The sequence below is a fragment of the Lacerta agilis genome, chromosome 4 (assembly GCF_009819535.1).
Source record: "Lacerta agilis isolate rLacAgi1 chromosome 4, rLacAgi1.pri, whole genome shotgun sequence".
Taxonomy (NCBI): domain Eukaryota; kingdom Metazoa; phylum Chordata; class Lepidosauria; order Squamata; family Lacertidae; genus Lacerta; species Lacerta agilis.
In genome coordinates, this window is record NC_046315.1 from 35,011,567 (window position 1) to 35,030,312 (window position 18,746).

The 18,746-nt window shown below is 40.2% G+C and overlaps 1 protein-coding gene across 2 annotated transcripts in view; it reads right to left on the reverse strand.

Annotated features, from left to right (window-relative positions):
• Positions 1–18,322, reverse strand: part of CIP2A (cellular inhibitor of PP2A) — a 30,491-nt gene extending 12,169 nt beyond the window's left edge. The window contains exons 1-14 of one of the 2 annotated variants that reach the window (XM_033146687.1): positions 18,025–18,322; positions 15,416–15,563; positions 13,788–13,900; positions 11,972–12,066; positions 10,660–10,756; positions 9,639–9,761; positions 9,231–9,376; positions 7,655–7,730; positions 6,854–7,078; positions 5,504–5,663; positions 4,587–4,728; positions 1,709–1,808; positions 691–809; positions 338–530 (exon numbers count right to left, since the gene is read on the reverse strand). In XM_033146687.1, the coding sequence (XP_033002578.1) occupies positions 338–530; positions 691–809; positions 1,709–1,808; positions 4,587–4,728; positions 5,504–5,663; positions 6,854–7,078; positions 7,655–7,730; positions 9,231–9,376; positions 9,639–9,761; positions 10,660–10,756; positions 11,972–12,066; positions 13,788–13,900; positions 15,416–15,563; positions 18,025–18,126 (1,839 nt within the window). In that variant the 5' untranslated portion in view covers positions 18,127–18,322. Of the gene's footprint in view, positions 1–337; positions 531–690; positions 810–1,708; positions 1,809–4,586; positions 4,736–5,503; positions 5,664–6,853; positions 7,079–7,654; positions 7,731–9,230; positions 9,377–9,638; positions 9,762–10,659; positions 10,757–11,971; positions 12,067–13,787; positions 13,901–15,415; positions 15,564–18,024 lie in introns of both variants that reach the window. The other variant, XM_033146688.1, reaches the window with a different exon arrangement.
• Positions 18,323–18,746: the final 424 nt, after the last annotated feature.

The window sequence follows — 18,746 nt, forward strand, 5'->3', positions numbered from 1 at the left end:
GATGGCTGCTACAGAAAGCACATACATTTCAAGTGACTCTATCTAGAACGCTTCTGTTCAAAAGTGTCCTGTTACATGTTATGTACTTAATCTACTTGCCCATAGGCTTTATTCAGTTCAGTGGAGCTTGGCCTAATCCCTGGTCATTGTGGATTCAGATCCCATATGGAACCTACTGCTTTGTAACAGTTTGGGCTTGTACTGTCTCTATCATGCCCTTGTGCAAAGCTTTCTACAGAAGCCTGGAAAATTAGATTGGAACAGACTCTTTCGCATTTTACATATGCCAGGACAAAGCTAATTTTATTCAAAGATGATGTATCTTAAAGCCATTAACCTCCAGGCTAGACTGGAGTTTCTGTATCAGGTCCTGAATGTTGAAAGTTGCAACATCGTCATTTGGAGCACAAGCAGCAGAGCATTTCATTGGGTTAACACAGGTAATGGATGCTTGCATGTGGTTCCTTTTAGATGCATGCTCTGCTTCCTGTTGTCTGTAAGAGTTATTGGCCGCAATACTTTCACCAAGCCTATAAAAAAAACACATATAAGATTAAATCAGCAGGAAGGAATTGCAAATAAAATATAAAGTCTTTTTAATGAAGCAGGATCAAGAGTTGACAGCAAAAGCCCAAAGTAAACTTTTAACATAAGACAATTTTTTAAAAAGATGAAAAATAAGAAACTCACTCTATGGCAGGAAAATCTGGCAATGGTGCTGCTTCAAACAGAATTCTAAGTCCTGCCTGCACTTGCTCTCTGTGGTCTGATGTTAAAGCAAAAGCCAAAGGTGTAACCAAACGTTGATCCTAGACACAAACCACTTGTGAGTGCAGATAAGCAATTATTTTAAGCAGCCAGACAAATATATTACACAAGAAAAAACAAGTGATAAACATGTTCACTTTATCTGTTCCATTCTTAATGAAGCTTTTTTCATTCAACCTTTAATGCCTCCTCTGGGATATTTTGAGTTGAAGCAGAAGATGTGGAAAGTATCAGATCTGCTAAATTCTACTGGAAGATCTCAAATACTGCCACTGTACAACTACACTCTGCAACCAGGCCTTTGGCTGATTAACATCTTAGACCCTTTAAAATGTTTCTGTGGGAGGGGGGAGGGCTAATTGGTTTGTGGAAATTTTTTTGTCCTTGGTTTTATTATATATTTTGTGTTTATACATTGTATTTTTATGTTGTAAACTGCCCTGAGATCTATGGATTGATTGATTGATTGATTGAATAAATAAATAAATAAATAAAGCATACCCCGTGCTATAAGCAATACTCTTCTAAAAATGAAACTGTACTAAAATTAAATTGCAGCAATTATATTGAACCAAGTAACTGTGAGCAAAACTCCACTTATACAGTGGGGTTTTCCTGGCCCCTCCCCTCTTGCACCCACAAAAGCTCCTAAAGGTTAAGTGATCCTTTAGAACAGGACAGATGAAAGTAGGGAATTGGGAGAGTTTGGAGGTAGAGGCCATTTCTATGCATACAAGGCACCTTTGGATTCAAAACAATGCCATGTACTTCTTAAAAAGGTATGACTAAATTGCAGTCTGGCTATGATGGAAAAGGTAAGTATTTGAAGAATGGCAGCTAGTATGTTGTCTGTGGATACTGTTAGTCACTACCACAGAATGAGCATAATCATGTACACTGTCTATCTGAATAGGCATTTAAATGATCAAGTAAACCTTACCTGAAGAACTTTGTAAAAGTTGACTTCCATGTTAGAAACCAGCTGCTTAAGCTTGCTCATAAGATCCAGTGTTTTTAAGATTACATCAGCAGCAAGCTTGCTGAAAAAGGGTGATAATTAAAAGAAAAGTTACTGTACACCATAAATTCCAGCAATGACTAGCATGTCACATCTACACTCTGCAGCCACCAATCCCAAACCTGACATATGATATGGGGCAGATAAGGACATGTCTTCAAAGGAACAATTAGAAGCTTTAAGAGCTTCAGATTATTCCTTTGCAAGTGGGGCTCATTGATCAACACTGACAGGGAGCTCCACTGTGATTGGCTGCACTGCAGAGTTCTGCCCACCTAACAATCAAAAAATGATTAGAATTATTAAAACCACCTATGTAGCAAGCCAACTTAGTCATATGGTGGAATTGATGTCATCCAGTAAAAGGACCCAATTGTTCTGTTATGTTGGAGAGGATGCCAATTATAGGCACATACTAACATATGTGTTGGGAATGTTCACAAATAGAACAATTTTAGAAGGAAGTTTTAAAAGAGATATCTCAGATTACAGCTCAGACAATCCCAATGAAGCCTTACCTAATTGATATACTTCAGATATGGACCAAATAAGAAGCAAGGAATTAAGAACACATTTATTAACAGCAGCTAGAAGAGTTATAGCCAGAACTTGGGAATCCTTGCAATTAATGAATATTGATTACTGGTATATTATAGTCTGGCAAACAGCCATAATGGGCAAGCTGTTGCAAAAATTCATGGTGCCAAAAGGAGGAAAAAAACCCCAAGATTATTTTTATACTGTACTGTGTGATTTTATTAAATACAGTGAGCCCACAACTTACTCACATTTAACTTGGGCGCATTCAGCTTTATGCGCTTGCCAAAAAATAAAAAGGGGGTGGACATCCAGGAAAAAAGGCTTTGGCAATCCCACCTGCCACTGAACCCAATGTGTTTTGACTATATGAGATTTTGGCTTTAGGCATGATTGCTGGAAGGTAATCCCTGCGTAAACTGTGGGCTTATTGTATACAAATGAAACAACACAGAGACAAGAAATACTTGCAACGTATTTTGCAATATGGCATAGATAAGCAGGCAGTTCTCATTAGCTCACTCCTATTACTCTGTGTTCTCCAAGTTCATTTCACTAGTTTACTGTTATCACCTCATTATTATGTACTGTAAAATAATGTTTCGTATCTCCCCCACCCCACCATGACGCATTTTTTCTTAGTCATGTCATGCTTTATGATTTGTGTGTGTACAATTTTGTAACAATAAAAGACATTTTTTAATAAAACTACTTTTGAGTAGTAACAAACAGATTTTCTTTTGTGAAGAAACTTCTGAACAGCTATTTATATCTTACACTGCTCTTTGCTCTGACACCGGGTCTTTCATTTACATAGCTTTTGCCCTTGGAGGTTAAACCAAACACTGCATATGTAATAGTCAATCTGCCTTGCATACTGAGATGTCTTGGAGTTCTTTTCTTAATTGAAAGAGGCCTGCTGTGACACAGTATTAATGTGATGATGCTTATAACATCCCCCCCACCCCACCCTATTTGCCTGTTTAAAATTATGTATAAATGGAAAACTTGAACACAACACCTTTATTCCTTTCAAATGCATATCCATATAAAAACTTCAGAATATTGTAATTAAAATGAAGGCTTTGAATTTCAAGGATATCTTGCCAGCTGCTAGTGTAAGACCATAATACCCATGCAGGGGGATGAGTCTACTAACTAGGAAATACCTTACATCTTAATGGACTGAATATAACGTTAATACAGTTGGCAGGAGCCAACTCCAGCTGCATTCCTCCTGTCTGCTCAGAAAGCGCATACATCCCGTCCAAGGCTGAGAGCCCCCCTTGCTCACACAACTCAGAGCTGCCCCTCTCCCAAAGACCCATAGGAACAATACACAAATATGCAATCAATACATACCAATACATGTAAGGATACGCAACTCCAACAAGCCTGATGCCTCCAGTATGATCAATCAACAAGACCAGCTCTTAAGCCCATTAAAGGCTAACCACAATTAACGGCACATTCCTTAAAATGGGCTTTCCGTCCCCCTCTCTCGTGATGGTGTTTCTATGGTAACAGCCAAGGTGCTATTTCTGTATTAACAGGCCATTGTTTAATTCCAGACCGTACACCGTTATCAAAACTTTGAAGCTGCTGGCTAGTTTTGGCTGATTTCCCAGAAATAGTTGAAGAAGCAACATTAGGCACATTCCTTTTCCAAGGTCTCTGCCTCTAAGAGACTGTCTCTCTTAATATTCAGCAATACAGAAAAATTATATTTTAAACAGGTTAGAAAAGCAATTAAGACATTTATAATCAATATGGGATATTTAGCTATTTGAACTGTCCCCTTCACTAGGGCTCAACAACTGTCAGTGTTAAGCCATTGGGCATGCTCACTTCCCCCTCTCATGCAGCCAGGCCTTCTGCAGTGTTTACTTTTACTTTCAGTGGATCCTGGCTGGTTGTATTTTACTAAATTAGTGGTTTTTAAAAGTCAGCTACATAACACAGGGTTTGAAACTGGTTTCTTTTGAAATTGATTAGTTTGTTTTAAAACATGGTCTGTTGTTTGTAGAACATGAGCAGTCAAGATTTGCAGAAAGTGAAACTAAAAGTTGCAGAACTTGACCACAGGAGGGGCAAAGTGCATGAACCAGAGGCTTTGCTCAAGCTTGTTGTAGCTTGTGTTGTAAATGAACAAAATCTGTATGTCTGGGCTATTTTTCCCCTAAAGAAAGATAATGTAAGCGTATCCTTAGGAAGACTGAACCTAAGGGATTGGTCCCTGGATTTTTAAACAAAATGTGCTTACCTCAGCTCAGAGTCCATTACCTTTGCCCCAAAGCCGAAGTCAATCCCACTGCACGTAAAGTGGTATTCAATTAAAGATGTACATTTGTTAGCAGTTAGAGCCTTAGTAACATGCATTTTTAGTGTATCATCTGCACAAAGCGGTAGGTTCTGTTAAGGATAAATCTGACTAATGAAAGATTTTTTTTTTTTTTTTACAGAAGGAAATATTTAGCAGGAGAACATTTGTACTTTGCTAGGAGTCTCCAAGTAGTGTTCATAAGGGCTGATGCTATCCTTAATTACTTTTCAGCAAATTAGAGACTGGATAACTGTATGTATTTAAAAATAAATAAATAACCCAAACAGAAATTTGCAGCTCTAAGCTAATCTAATCGATCTTGCTTTCTGTCTAAATGCCAGAAAAAACTCTGATCGTATAATCATTTTGCACACATGAAATTCAGGGCACTTTTTGGTCCATACTTTTCTGGATGTACATTTCCTATAACAAAAACCCAGTGCATGAAAGGAAAATGCGTAAACACAGAGAATACATACTCAAGAAGTGCAACTGTTTGATTTCCGAACGTTCCCTTCACATATTTAGACATATGACTCTTCACACTTATGTTTGTCATGACAAATGCTAGCTTTGTGCAGAAAATGCATGTTATGTAAACACTGTTCAAACATGTACCACCTTTCTAAAGTCCCTTTTAACCATTACATTGTAATCCAGTTACAAAATATAATGCATAGACACTATATTTTATCCTGAACCATTTTAAGAGCAACCATTTCTAGTTTGCCTGTTTACCCAAAGTCTTGGGTTTAAAGTATTATTTAAATCAAATGCATTTCATCTATTTTACAGACTACTGAGTACAGTTTCATGGTAAGCTTATGATCAAAACAAAGAACGTGGATCAAGGATATTTCTCAAGATATCAACAGCCCCGATCATTCTTTCACACTTCTTCTTTGCCAATAGGTCTTCTAAGACATGATCCGGCAAATGAATATGGTCAAGAAGAACAGGAAGAAGAAGATCCACAAAGCGCTCAGCTGCAGCACTGCAGCTTGTATCAATAACATCCTGTAGTAGAAGAATGACATGCTTGTTGGCACCCAGGTAACCAATAATATATACTACCCCCTCCTCAAATCTGCTTTCCAAGTCCAAAGCCACTCAGTCTTCATCTCAAGGTCCATGAAACATACCATTCCCATGATTAGTTTTTCCCCCCTCACAGTAGATTCTGAAACATATTCCAGTCCAATCTGATGAAACTTAACTACAATATTTTGCAGTGGCAAGTGCACTACTGTTGGTCTTTATACTGTAAGCTTAAGAACTTGCAAAAGCTATAGGTGGCAGACATTTTATTACAAGACGCGTAAGCCTTGTTAAGCAGAGGCTTAAGATCAAGGGAAAAGAAAGGTTGGAGGATCCATGTACATCTTCTCCCTCTTCCTTTAAAAACATTCTTCCTCCTCTGAGCCTTCCATACTGTCCCTTTCCACTCCGTGGGGAGAAACATCAGACTTCACTTCCTTATTAAAGAAGTGATCTGGGTACTGGGATGATGGAGAGGAGTCCTAACCTGGCTACTCATGAAAACACCCTGAGCCAAGATGAGGCAAATATACTTACAGAACACCAGGTGTAAAGACTGGCCCCTCAAACACTAGATAGAGGTAAAAAAAGGTAAAGGGACCCCTGACCATTAGGTCCAGTCGTGTCCGACTCTGGGGTTGTGGCACTCCTCTCGCATTACTGGCCGAGGGAACTGGCGTACAGCTTCCGGGTCATGTGGCCAGCATGACAAAGCTGCTTCTGGCGAACCAGGGCAGCGCACGGAAATGCTGTTTACCTTCCCGCTGGAGTGGTATCTACTTGCACTTTGATGTGCTTTCGAACTGCTAGGTGGGCAGGAGCAGGGACCGAGCAACGGGAGCTCACCCCGTTGCGGGGGTTCCAAAATGCAACATGTATTCTTTTAAAAAAGTTAAATGTGAACCTTTTGGGATATTATTTATAAAATATAAGAACTATTTTTGCATTGGCTTCATTTCCTATTTTAATATACAGTTGCCAACAACAAAACAAGCTAAGGGCTTAACAATACTATATTACCAAATGACAAGGCTAGAAGTGAAGAAAGTTGTTTCTGGTTGGGATGTGTACGGCACAGCTATGAGGCTGGAGCAAGTGCCTCATTTTCACATTGAATGGACTGGCTCACTGAGAAGACATGTGAAGCCAATTGTAAAAGAAGTCGGTACCTCAAATATCTCCCTGAACAGCTCCAACGCAAGAGCTGAGCAGTTTTCGGATGCTTCCAGCGGTTGGTTTGACCAATGTACTAAGAGGACAAATGGCTCTGAAGGCTTAGATCGAGTTGCAAGTCTTGTGCTCACATAGCTTGCCTTATTTGGCTCCAATATTGCCTGACGCAAGAGGTGACGGAGTTCCGTTACCGAACAGAAGGAAAGTAGCAACTCCAACACCTAAGCAGAAATGACTATATTTCAGATTACAGTAATGGAAAGTTTCGACTCACAAATGAACTGCTTGTTTTACCCATGTTACAGCTGTAAAGGACCTGCCAAAAATCTGACCTCCTATATACAAGTCTGTATTATACTGGAAACACACCACTGATCCATTCAGCCTGCAAATGCCAAAGGTTTACAGTTCTCACGCTCCTGCCCTCAGGGATACTTTAAAAGGAGATGTCAGGGCCTGAACTTTCTTCATGTAAAGTTTGTGGTTTTCCACAGACGTACGGTCAGTCAGCACCTGTATCAGGGAGATCTTATACAAAAGTATGGTGGAAAGAATACACACACTCATTCGCATAATGTTGTGGCTTACTTGGCTTGTAAGTAAAGTTTAATCTTACCATAATAGTAAGCACAACATGATCCATGCAAGCCTAGCTGCCCAAAATATGTAGGTATCAACATTAGTGTATTTCACCATATTTCAAGGCATTTACTTAAAGTTAAGGATGGATGTAAGAATGCTCAGTATCTGGATTCTGTTAAGGCGTATCACTATAAAGATATTTAGCTGTAAAGTACCTTTGCTGAAGAATCGGAATCCCTTCCGTGAAGGAGACTCAATACCTGAGTGATGCAGGAGGTAAAATGTTCATATCTACATTGTTAAAAGAAAAAAATATATGTTGAAATACATTTTTCATTTTGGAGACATTACTCAATATTCAAAAGGAAGATTTCTTGAGTATTGCTCATAATTCATTTTTAGTTTCAATAGTGTAGCTTTAACTATTGAAGAATGTCAACTACGTCATAGTAGGTGGTGCTAGGAAAGACTTGCTACAAGGGCTAATAAAACAACTAAAAGAGTAAAAATAGCCCAAACACAGCGTATGAATGCTATAAATCAATATTATCAAACAAATGTTTTTGAGTCTGGGTGTCAATCCCTAATTCACAGCACATAAAATAAAGTTCAAATTCTTACATGTTGTTAAGGCAATTCTAATTAAGCAAGACATAGAACCTAATACGAATATTAGGGTCCTATGCACAGATGTCATTTAAGCATTTTTATCTTGCTCTTCAGCCAAATAGACTTATATAAGATCAATAAAAACAAGGTCTCCCTGCCTACAGGCTTACAAACTGAAAGACGTTATACAAAAGGAAAAAGGGATGGGGAATGGGGTGGGGGAAGCAAACAAATGCAGACACCACTTCTTAAAATTCCAACATTCTGGTAAGGACCACTTTGAATAAAAACACTATGGGAGAGGAGTCAAATGGAACTTCTCTCTTAGCAAAACATGCCAGTATGAATACTGAGGACCTATTTGCTTTCCATTCAGGAAGCCATACATGTTTCAAATATCTATTCTGAAAATTAGATTCTGCTGCTCTTTGAATACAGCTGGAGACCTGCTGTTGATTACAGCATTATAGGAACTGACTGTAAATAAGAAAAGCAGCATAATTTCATTTTCTGTCGATTCCATTATGGTGAAATTTCAGATCTAGCAGGTGGTAACAATGTAGGCAAAGCTAAGCACATTCCACATGTACTGAATGGGCACAAGTGATATAAGATTATATTCTGGTGGAAGGGGAAAAAAAGATATTTCTTGACACATCTTCCTGGGAATAAAATGGATGCTAACACCAAAAATGTCAGGCAGCTGGATAATCTACAGCTCTTTCACTTTTCTCAGTGGCAGCAGGAGGGAGAAATGACATCTAAGGGTATGATTATTGAAAATGTCCACTCCGCAGGCCTTAAGACACCGCAGCTGTTTCACAAACAGAAGGGAATACATCTTCTAAAATGGTGCTGAATGAAACAGCGGCCGTCATCATCTTTTACTGTACTTTGAAATTTAGAAGCACCACAGGTAAAAGTGCTCAAGAGACAAGTCCAGCCTGCCTCTTGCCTGACATTGGGATGGCTATAATCCCAGTCTTCTCACCACAGACAGATATGCACAAAGGGCTACAGGGAAGACTGTGAAGTAGAAAACTTATCTTCTGTCACCTTTAAAGCCACATGATTACAGAGCTTAGGACAGGAAAATGTGCAAAAATGGACACACAAATTAAGGAACAATAACAGAGAGCCCCCAAAAGAATATTTGTAGGTAGGTTTATTTTAAAGACATACTTGGTAAGATAAACTGCAATCTTGGGATTTTTCAGGAGATCCATGAGAAGATCAACAGAGTACTTTCTTGTTAGTGTTCCATCACCATTCACAAGAATATTGAATATCAACTGGAAAGTCTGATGAATATTTCTGGAATGGAAAAGCTAAACAAAGAGCCCTGATTTACAATAATGAACCATCACACACCCAGCTATATCAATGTAACCTATAAACCTGAAATGTGATAGCAATAAATATGATTCAATTGGATAAAAGATATGCAGTTAGTAGAACAGGCCTGCATTACTTTATTTGCACAGGTTGCTGATGTAATTCCACATCCTGCCACAAATACTATTATCGGCAAGATTAACATGCCTGAAGTAGAAGCTATTTCTTTAAAAGAAGAAAAGAACACATCCTTACCTTTTCTCCAACTTCTTCATTTAATGTAAGACTTGACAATATTGAAAGTGCGAATACAACCATTGTTAGACTACTGTGGGCCAAGAAACTGATCAGAGTACGATAGAAACTCTTCACATTTGTCTAATACAAAGAGAAGAAAAAACATTCCTAGAAAAAGTTGCATTTGAGTGTAACCTGTTGCTGCCTAAGTCAATATATTCTATTCCTTACCATTTCACCAGATTATTAATTAAAAGATTGCTTTCTCATGGAATGTACATGTAATTTCACCAATATCCACTGGAACCGATAATGCATGAATGTTTTATTTTAATGTTACTTTAGAATTATGTTTAGAAACCTTTAGTGTGAAGGACAGTAGAGATCCAGGATGGCCAACTCAAAAAAATAAAAGTTTACACTTCAGTTATTTATATGCAAATTCCCACTGAAATCAATGAGATACATACACATTTGTGAAAGATTGCAAAATGTTGGTGTTCACTGAGAAGTGAAGGGTATTTTTTTAAGGATTTGCCCAGTCCTTGAATTTCAGAAATATTAGCATAGCTAAAGGGAGAAAAAAAATGAGGAAATATGAAATCTATATAAAAGACCTTTACCGATGAACTTTGCCAAAATTAGATCTAGTGTTTGTTAAAATAATCAAAAGCAAGGAGTCATATCCAAAAGTACTGTGGAAAGTCCTCATTTCTGCATTACATTAGTGTAGTCATTTTATCTGGGCTCATTAACATGAGACTATAGTCCTGTAGTTTTGAAGGTACACAGGAAATGTCTTTACCACCTCTGCTAAATATGTAAATACAGAAGGAAATTTCCCCAGATTAACCAAGCCATTTCTTGAAATTCTAATTTCTTCCATATTCTTTGGAGATAATGGTTGTGCTCATCTGCTATATAAGATCAAGAGAAAGAATCAACTCCCACTTGCTCACTTAAAGTGCTAATGTTTCACACGCTCAGATGATTAGACTCCCCTTTCTTAAAAAAGATTTCAATAAAGAAAGTTTCTTACCAATGACTTAATATGTGCTTGAATGGGTAGATTGTGTCGACACAGATTTGCCATAAGTCCTAGGCATGGTATCGTTAACTCGTCTTCTGTAGACTGACTAAAATAAAAGCCCATAATAAAGCAATCTGCTTTGTTAACATGTTTATTAAATTCCATACTTCGTTTCTTATAAAACTGATTCCTTCAAGTTAATCATTATCCCCCTCAGAGCAACTTTCACTTTGTTATCCAAATCAGTAGAATGATCCCACATGCAGAACACAAGTAAATCACTGCATTGGAATTGCTCTATGCTTGTATCTATTATTTATCAAACTATGTGCTGCTCACTTTATAATTATGCACAGAATGCAATCCTACAAAAGTAAGCTCCACCGAGTTTAACAGACATACTCCAAGGTTAGTGTGTACAGGATTGCAGCATAAGCCGTTCAAAACACATATCAGCCTGCCCACCCACATACAGCTGTTGGTGTCATAATGACTTTAGTGGTAGGACTTAACACTTCTTGCAGAAGAGAAGCCACTAAGGAGAATGAAAACCCAAGTGCAATTATCTTTATTATTATTTTTCTGAAAACAAAAGTTATATGTCTTATTCCCCTGCCCAAGTACATATGCTACTTTTATTTTAGTGCATTTTAGAGACTGACCTGAAGGTGGCCAATTAAACTCTCCTCTGAAACTAAACAGGAGTGGGTATGAGAAATATCTGCATAGGACTCTCCTTCCTTGGAGGTTTTTGAGCAGAGGTTGGATGGCCGTCTGTCATGGATGCTTTAGCTGAGATTCCTGCATTGCAGGGGGTTGGATTAGATGACCCTTGGGTCCCTTATTCTGTGATTTTATGATTCTATGAAACCACCTGGGAAGTGGAGAGGAGGGCAGGGAGTTTCATCTCTCTTCACTTGCTTATTGCAAGTTCAGCTCTACCCACCAACACTACCTCTGTCCCATCCTCCCATCTCCTAACTCAGTCAGTAGAGCATGAGTTGTGGATGTGCGCCCCATGCTGGGCAAACGTTTTCTGCATTACAGGGGGCTGGACTATATGATCCTCGTGATCCCTTCCAACTCTACAATTCTATGATTCTATGAATATACCTCTGCTGGAAAAATCTTTGGTCGTCCTGTTCTATCACCCTCAGTCTAGCCATCTTCTGTTCCTTAAAATGCACCTGCCCTTTCTCCCTTGCTGCCCCAATGCCTTAACTACCTCCCTGAAAACAGCTCAGCAGGATTTACTCCAAGACGAACAAGTATACAACTGTAGCCTTACTGAGATAAAGATTTAATCCTATGAGGTACTTACATATGGTGCATAAGAAATGAAATTAAGTCATCAATATTAGTACTGCCATGGAATACTCTTGCATTGTAGGTCAATTTCTGCAGCAGTTGAATACTCTTGAGGGGGGGGGGGGAGAAACAAATTATGATACAACTAAAAGATATAACTTCTTGAGGTTCTAGATATTAGGAAAGTATTTATCTGTATTAGAGCCATTACATTCCATTTTCAGATTAGGAACTAGACAATATACTGTTTCAAAACTATTAAAATCATTTCTCCTTGATGATTAATAGTCTTCTAAAAATTCAGTTTATACAACTAATCAGTAGGTTAAGGCAGAGGTTTTCAAAGTTTTTGAGTCCACAGCTGCCTTGACCATCTACATTCTATCTGTGGTACCCCTGTCAGACTTAGGAGCCCAGTTATGTCACCCCTTGCCTGCAGAGCTGGCAGCCTCTCACCCTTTTTTGAATTCCCTCTCTTGTGAAGTGTTCCCTTAGCCTCCTCTCCTCTCCCCTCTCCTTGGGAGTCCTCCAGGCAGCCACTCCTGGTCTCTTGAGCTGCCCACGCCAACCCCAAAGAGAAGTACCTCCTCATGCCACCTGCCAGGGGCCTGAGAAGAGGGTACCCTCAGCCTAAGTGGATCAACAGAGACTGGCCAAAGGTGAACATGAGGCCACCATCTTACCTTGGAGGCCGCAGCAGCAGCTCCCAGGCAGGCCTTGCACCCAGCAATCACAAGAAAGGCCAGCAAAGTGCCTGCCTGCCCGGCCTCCCACTTGTCTATCCAACTGCAAGGGCTTGTGGACTGGCTGGCTGGCCTCCCTCACTAACTTGCTTGCTTATTCCAAGGCCATCTCAGCTCCTGAAACCAGCACCCCATGGCCAACCCCAGAGGCACCATTCGCCTGGGGAATTTGTAGCCAGAGCTGCTGCAAAATAACAGCCACACAAGCCTTTGGGAGGCAGAGTTACAGCTGCCTAACCCATTCCCTTCCGCCCGTCCCCCGCTCCAATCCCCCACAGGCCGCTTGCCTACCATGGACCTGATCTGCCTGGGCTAGGAGGGCACCTGTGCCCACCGCCTCTCTGCGCACCGGACCTAACCCAGCTTCACCCCTTTGCCACGGCGATGTTGCCGGAGGGAGGAAGATGGGATTGTGGGCAGGGAGCAGACAGGTAGACAGCTGCAGCTGTTGGGCTGGCTGGCTGGGGTGGGGGCTCTCTCTCTCCTCCTGGCTGTCGCCGCTCACCTGGCCTCAGGGCTGTTCCGTCCTCCCCATTGCAGCAGCCCGAGAGTGAGCCAGCTAGCTAGCCGGGGAGCATGCCCAACAGGAGGGAGATGGTGAGAACCGCGGCAATTTTTCTGTTCTGTCTCTCCCAAAAAAAAGCTTAACAACTTTGGGCGCTTTGCGATAAATGAGTGGGTTTTGGTTTGCAGTTTGGGCACACAGTCTCTAAAAGGATTGCCACCACTGCTATAGGATACAAATCTATTTAAATCAAAAAGGCAGGTGTGCCATTACTTTTCCACATTTATTCGCAATCTCTACATTTGCATTTCAGCTATAGTCTAATGGCATGGACACCAAAGCAGGTTTGGATGTCATGTGTGCCTGGATGGGAGACTCCCCCCCCCTCGGAACTAGGTACACATATGATGCAACGGCCTGTGGGCTATGCAAATAAATAAAGTTTGTTGTTGTTAGGTACACATAGCTTTGAGTTCCATGGAAGAAAGGCAAAACATAGCTAAAAATAATTTTAAAGATTTACATTATTTGCAAAAAAATAATTCCCGCTTTATGAAGTGTTAAGCATTAAATTATGTTACCTGTAATAATACTGGATCAAGAGGATTGATAGAACTTCGATGAATCACACCTGCCAGGACACTACACAAATTGTAAGTATTCAGAAGGGCTTCTCTGATCTCATTATCTAAAACTAAAATATAAACATACACACATAGTCACTAGAAGCAACATGTCTAGAAGAAAGGCAATTAGAAAGTATTTCAGAAAGTTTATAAAGCAAATTTTCCATCCAACAGCCAATTATATTTTAATAAAGTCTTTGAACCTAATTTTTTAATTTTCCTGAAATGTTCTGGGATACAGTATAAACTAAGCAAATTAAGAAGAAATGCTAGTTGCTTCTATAGATCTAGTCTTACACACTGTAAACAAGTAAGTTTCCATCTTAAAACAAAAGGCCAGTTAACATATTTCCCCAAAGTCTGGCATATCTGCAATAAAATCTGATAAAGTAATGTTGACATATCTCTAGCTTTACACTATATCGCTGCACACTCAGCAGAATTCAAATCACCATTCCATTTATTTAAAAATATTTTTAACCATTCATCAAAAGTTTATGTAAGTATACAAAAGTGTGAATAGAATTAATTCAATACAACTTATAAATATAATGTAAAAATAGAAAATAAACAAAACAAAGTAAAATAAAAGACAGTATACAGTACAATTCCAAAGGCCATCTAAAATTTAAAATGCTTGGTCAAATAGGAAGGTTTTCAACTAGCACCAAAGCTTGTAATTTCAGTGCCAGCCATGCCATCGTAAAGATGCCATTCCAAAGTTGTGAATAAAGAGCCTTCTCCTTGCAGAACCACAACATACATCTACTAAAGAGAGTACATGGAGCAGAACCTCTCCAGAAGATAAGACATGGAGAGGCTGCTATGGAAGGAAGCACTCCAAAATGTGGGTTCCAATTCTTACAAGGTTTTAAGATAAGCATCAGCACCTTTAATTGGACTTGGAAGCAGATAGGCAATCAATGTAGATCTTTCAAAATAGGTGCAATAGGAACAGCTTTGGCTAAACCTGTCAAAATTCTAGCAGCTGAGTTATGCACTTCCATATACTCTTAAAAGGGCAGCCCTAACACATTACAGAACTCCAACCAGGCTAACGGAGTGGCGATCAGCACGGCAAAGCTACCGGTATCTTGTCGCAGGTGGTGAACCAGCCATAGGTAATAAAAGGCACTCCAGGCAATATCAAGTGACAATGATGGATCAGGGAGTACACTCCCACCCTGTATACCTGCTCCCACCCAGAGCAAGTGAATACCAATTTCCCGGACTCCAAGTATTCATCCAATGCATTACTAAATACAGACACTGATTTTGTATTCCTGCTTTTTCTTACAATAACTAAGTTGTTGCATTCATGAGCTGCACAAAAGCAATAAATTCAATATTTTAAAAAAGATTTTTTAAAAAAAAAAATCCACCCAAGAAATTTTGGTTATGATGATCATAACACTCTAACATTTCATTTTATTGTGGTTTGAGAAAGTTATATACAAAAGTATGCAAGAAATCAGAGCCAGTCATAAGTTTTACACTACATTTTATCTGTAATTATGAAGTATCTTGACCTATAAAGCCTTAAACAGCTCAGGATATGCAATTCAAATGTATTTAAGGCTTACCCAGTTGAGAGAGCAAGCCTACCACATTCAGGGTTAACTGAGGGCTTGTATTTGGATCTTCAATGAGTTCCACTAAGCAGCATAGACATTCACTTGGTAAAATCTGGTTCGATGCAAAAAATCTTGTCAGCTTCAATCCTGAGATGACCTGGGAAAAAATATTTAATGGGGTAACTACTAACTGAAGCTAAATAGTAACACTGAACCAAAGACTCCTCAAGTATATTGGAACTCTAGTGAATACACAGCAGTCTTCCACAAACCTAAGTGAACTATTCACTTCATTGAAAGTGTGTTTGAAGACATAGTATCCTTAACTTTCTCTTGCAAAAATCACATAACAGAGCTTACACTCCAATTTTGTGCAAACCTTTTGCTTTTTTTAGGCTCCTCTATTTGGATCATTAAAACACTTTCCAAGCAAATGTGTTTTACCTACTTCTGTTTTGTTTTCATTTACAGAAGCATGAAATTACTTCCTTGGGTAACAGAAACATTAAGCCAATGTTCATTCTAACACAACATGACCATTCTTTGAAACAAGTACATAATCAAATAATACATACGGCTTATTTTCGGGGTATGGCTTATTTTTGGGGAACGGCTTATATTTCTCAAATGCATAGAAATCCTGCTATGGCTTATTTTATGGCTATGTCTTATTTTAGGAGAAACAGGGTAATAGCTTACTATATACCATGTTTACCATACTTCTAAAAAGAGCTCTACTAGTAGTATAAACACACCAGAGCTAGATAACATGTTAACAGCATCTTCCAAAAGTATGACAGTTGAACAAAACGCTTAAGTGTCCTTGTGAATGCAGCCTCAGAACATGTCAACCTAGATGCTTACAAAATTGGGGCTCTCAAGAAGTGGCTAAAGGTAGTTTTTTCTCTGAATTCTATCAGATCTGCAAAAATTCTAACTTGAATACTGTACACAGACAGATTTGAGGAGCTGGTGGAAATTCTATATAGACTTATTAACTACAATAAGAGTATTTTCAGACTTGTTCTATGCATTAATTAATTAAAAAAAGAACAAAGTGGCTTCCAACTGAAAATAGGCAATACTGTATAGGCTCCAGTGCTACAAGAACTGCCAAAGGCCACCCACTTTCCAGAGTGGGTCAAGGTTACAATTAAGCAAAATATAGTTCAGATAAATAATCAATATTGACACTCCCTATGTAAGATTTATCTCCTCCACCTTTCTGAACATCAAAAGGGGTTTATAAAGCAGTATAAAATAAACAAACCAGAAAGCCAAAGCAATCAGAACTAACACCTAAACAAATTTTCCCAAATCACTTGATTATGAATGCCTTTTTAAATACAAGTGTATACAGGCAGCAACCATCTTAGGCATGTTTGATGTATGCAATATATGCAATTTCACTTAAATGTGTGGTGCTTTGGAATGTAACCGCTGTGTAAATTGGGAGTTGCCTGTATAGATTTATTTCAGAACAATCCAAGGGAGCCTCAGTATAGATTAAGTTCCATAAATTGGGTGGTCCTCTCCCCTGTGACCACCTTCCATACCTCTGAAACAGAAAGTACACAGAGCAGAGTCTCCATAGTCAACCACAGTGTGTGACCAGGTCCAAATTGTGAATCCCACAGATCAGGGCTTTTAACATTTAGGGGGGAAATACATAAGCAATTCCGAGTCCATATAATACAGCAAGCTATAAAATAAAGTACAATAAATAAAAGAAAAAGCCCGTGATGAGATCCTGAGTTAAGGGGTTTCAGAATCATTTGCTCCTTATGATGTGCCATTATAGCCCTCACATGTTGCTGGACTCCAGCTAGATCAGTTTCAATCCACAGGTCAATCATCAGAGTGGGAATTCATCTTCACCTGGAGGGCCACTGGAACCCTATCCCTGCTTTAACAGCAGTGCCACACAGCATACATTGCAGTAACCACTACAAACACACACTGCAAATAAACATGCTGTACAATTCCTTGATTGCATATGCACTCATAAGAATATTTATTTGCATCAGCCACTAGCCATAGCAATAAAATAAAAAAAAATGTAAAAACTATGCAAAAAGTATTTTGGAGGTTTGCATGAATAATCAAATAATATATCTTATTCTAACTGCCTCCGCTAAAAACCTTGCAGTTTTTGCTGATGATTGCATATGTATGGCAGCTTCCTTTGTTGTCAGCAGGCCTGTTATATGCCTTACCAGCTAAGGAACCAGTAGAAATCAAACGGGGGTGTATTTCCCTTCCCCCACTTCCAATCTCCACCCCTACCTCTCAATTCTTTTTTCAAATAATGTAGAAAATTGCACTTTAGGTTATAATAATGTGGAAAATTGCACTGCCAGGTTAAGTTTGCACAGTTTAAGTTTGCCTCGGCCGCTTTATTTTGCAAGGCACTTTTTCGCTGTGCGCATCGGAGTTTGTTTGTTGCTGTTGTTTTGCTTTCGAGAGAAAACTCCTAAAAACAGAAATCCCAAAGGAAAAGGGGCATTCCCAGCCGCACAGAAGAGGCGCTTCCGTCAACTCCCGGCCAGGCACCCGCGACCAACCGAGCCGAGACACGGAAAGCAGCACACCGAGCAGGTCCGCTCGTCTGCTCTCACCTCCAGACTCCGCTGCAGCAGCGCTGCGTTGGGCGGGGTCCGCGCAGCCCGGTACTGGGAAGCCGCGAGGAGCAGCGACTTCATACAAGCCGACGCGTCCATCGCGTTGGCGGCCCAGCCGCCGCCGCCGCCTCCGCGGACCTTCCCTCGCAGCGCCTCAGATTCCGCCGTCAGAAAATCGTATTTGGCGCCTTGGCCGCCATTTTGACGCGAGGAGGAGCCCCCGGCGCAGGCCGGAACTCCCGGTGCATGCCGGGAGGGTGGAGAGGAGAGCCGTTGAAGTCCTCTCGTCCCTGTCGAAAGGAGGAGCTGGGGGGGGGGAGGAACGGGGGCAACAAAACAATGGCACTAGACACCCCCTCGTAGCCTATAAATCGATGCTAGACTGAGTGGGCGGCCGGGACAGAGTTGCTTCCGTCCGCGGCGAAATACGTGGTTCTTCTTTCGTGTCGTGTGGCGAAGCTTCTGCTGCGGAACCAGAGGGAGCGAAGCAGCCCTTGCCCCAGTGCATGCTGGGAGGGAAGGGTCACAAGCGGCGCTATTTTTGTCCTGTGGCTGCTCGTCGGGTGCGGCTTTTCTCCTCGCGTGGGAAGAGCTCTCGTGGCGGATGAGCGGGTGAAGCCCGTCCGGGGTGGGCGCAGCTGTCCGGTGGGAAATGAAAGATAACAACAGCCGCAGAAGAAACGTGGCTGGGCAAACATCACAACAAGCAGCGGCGGAGT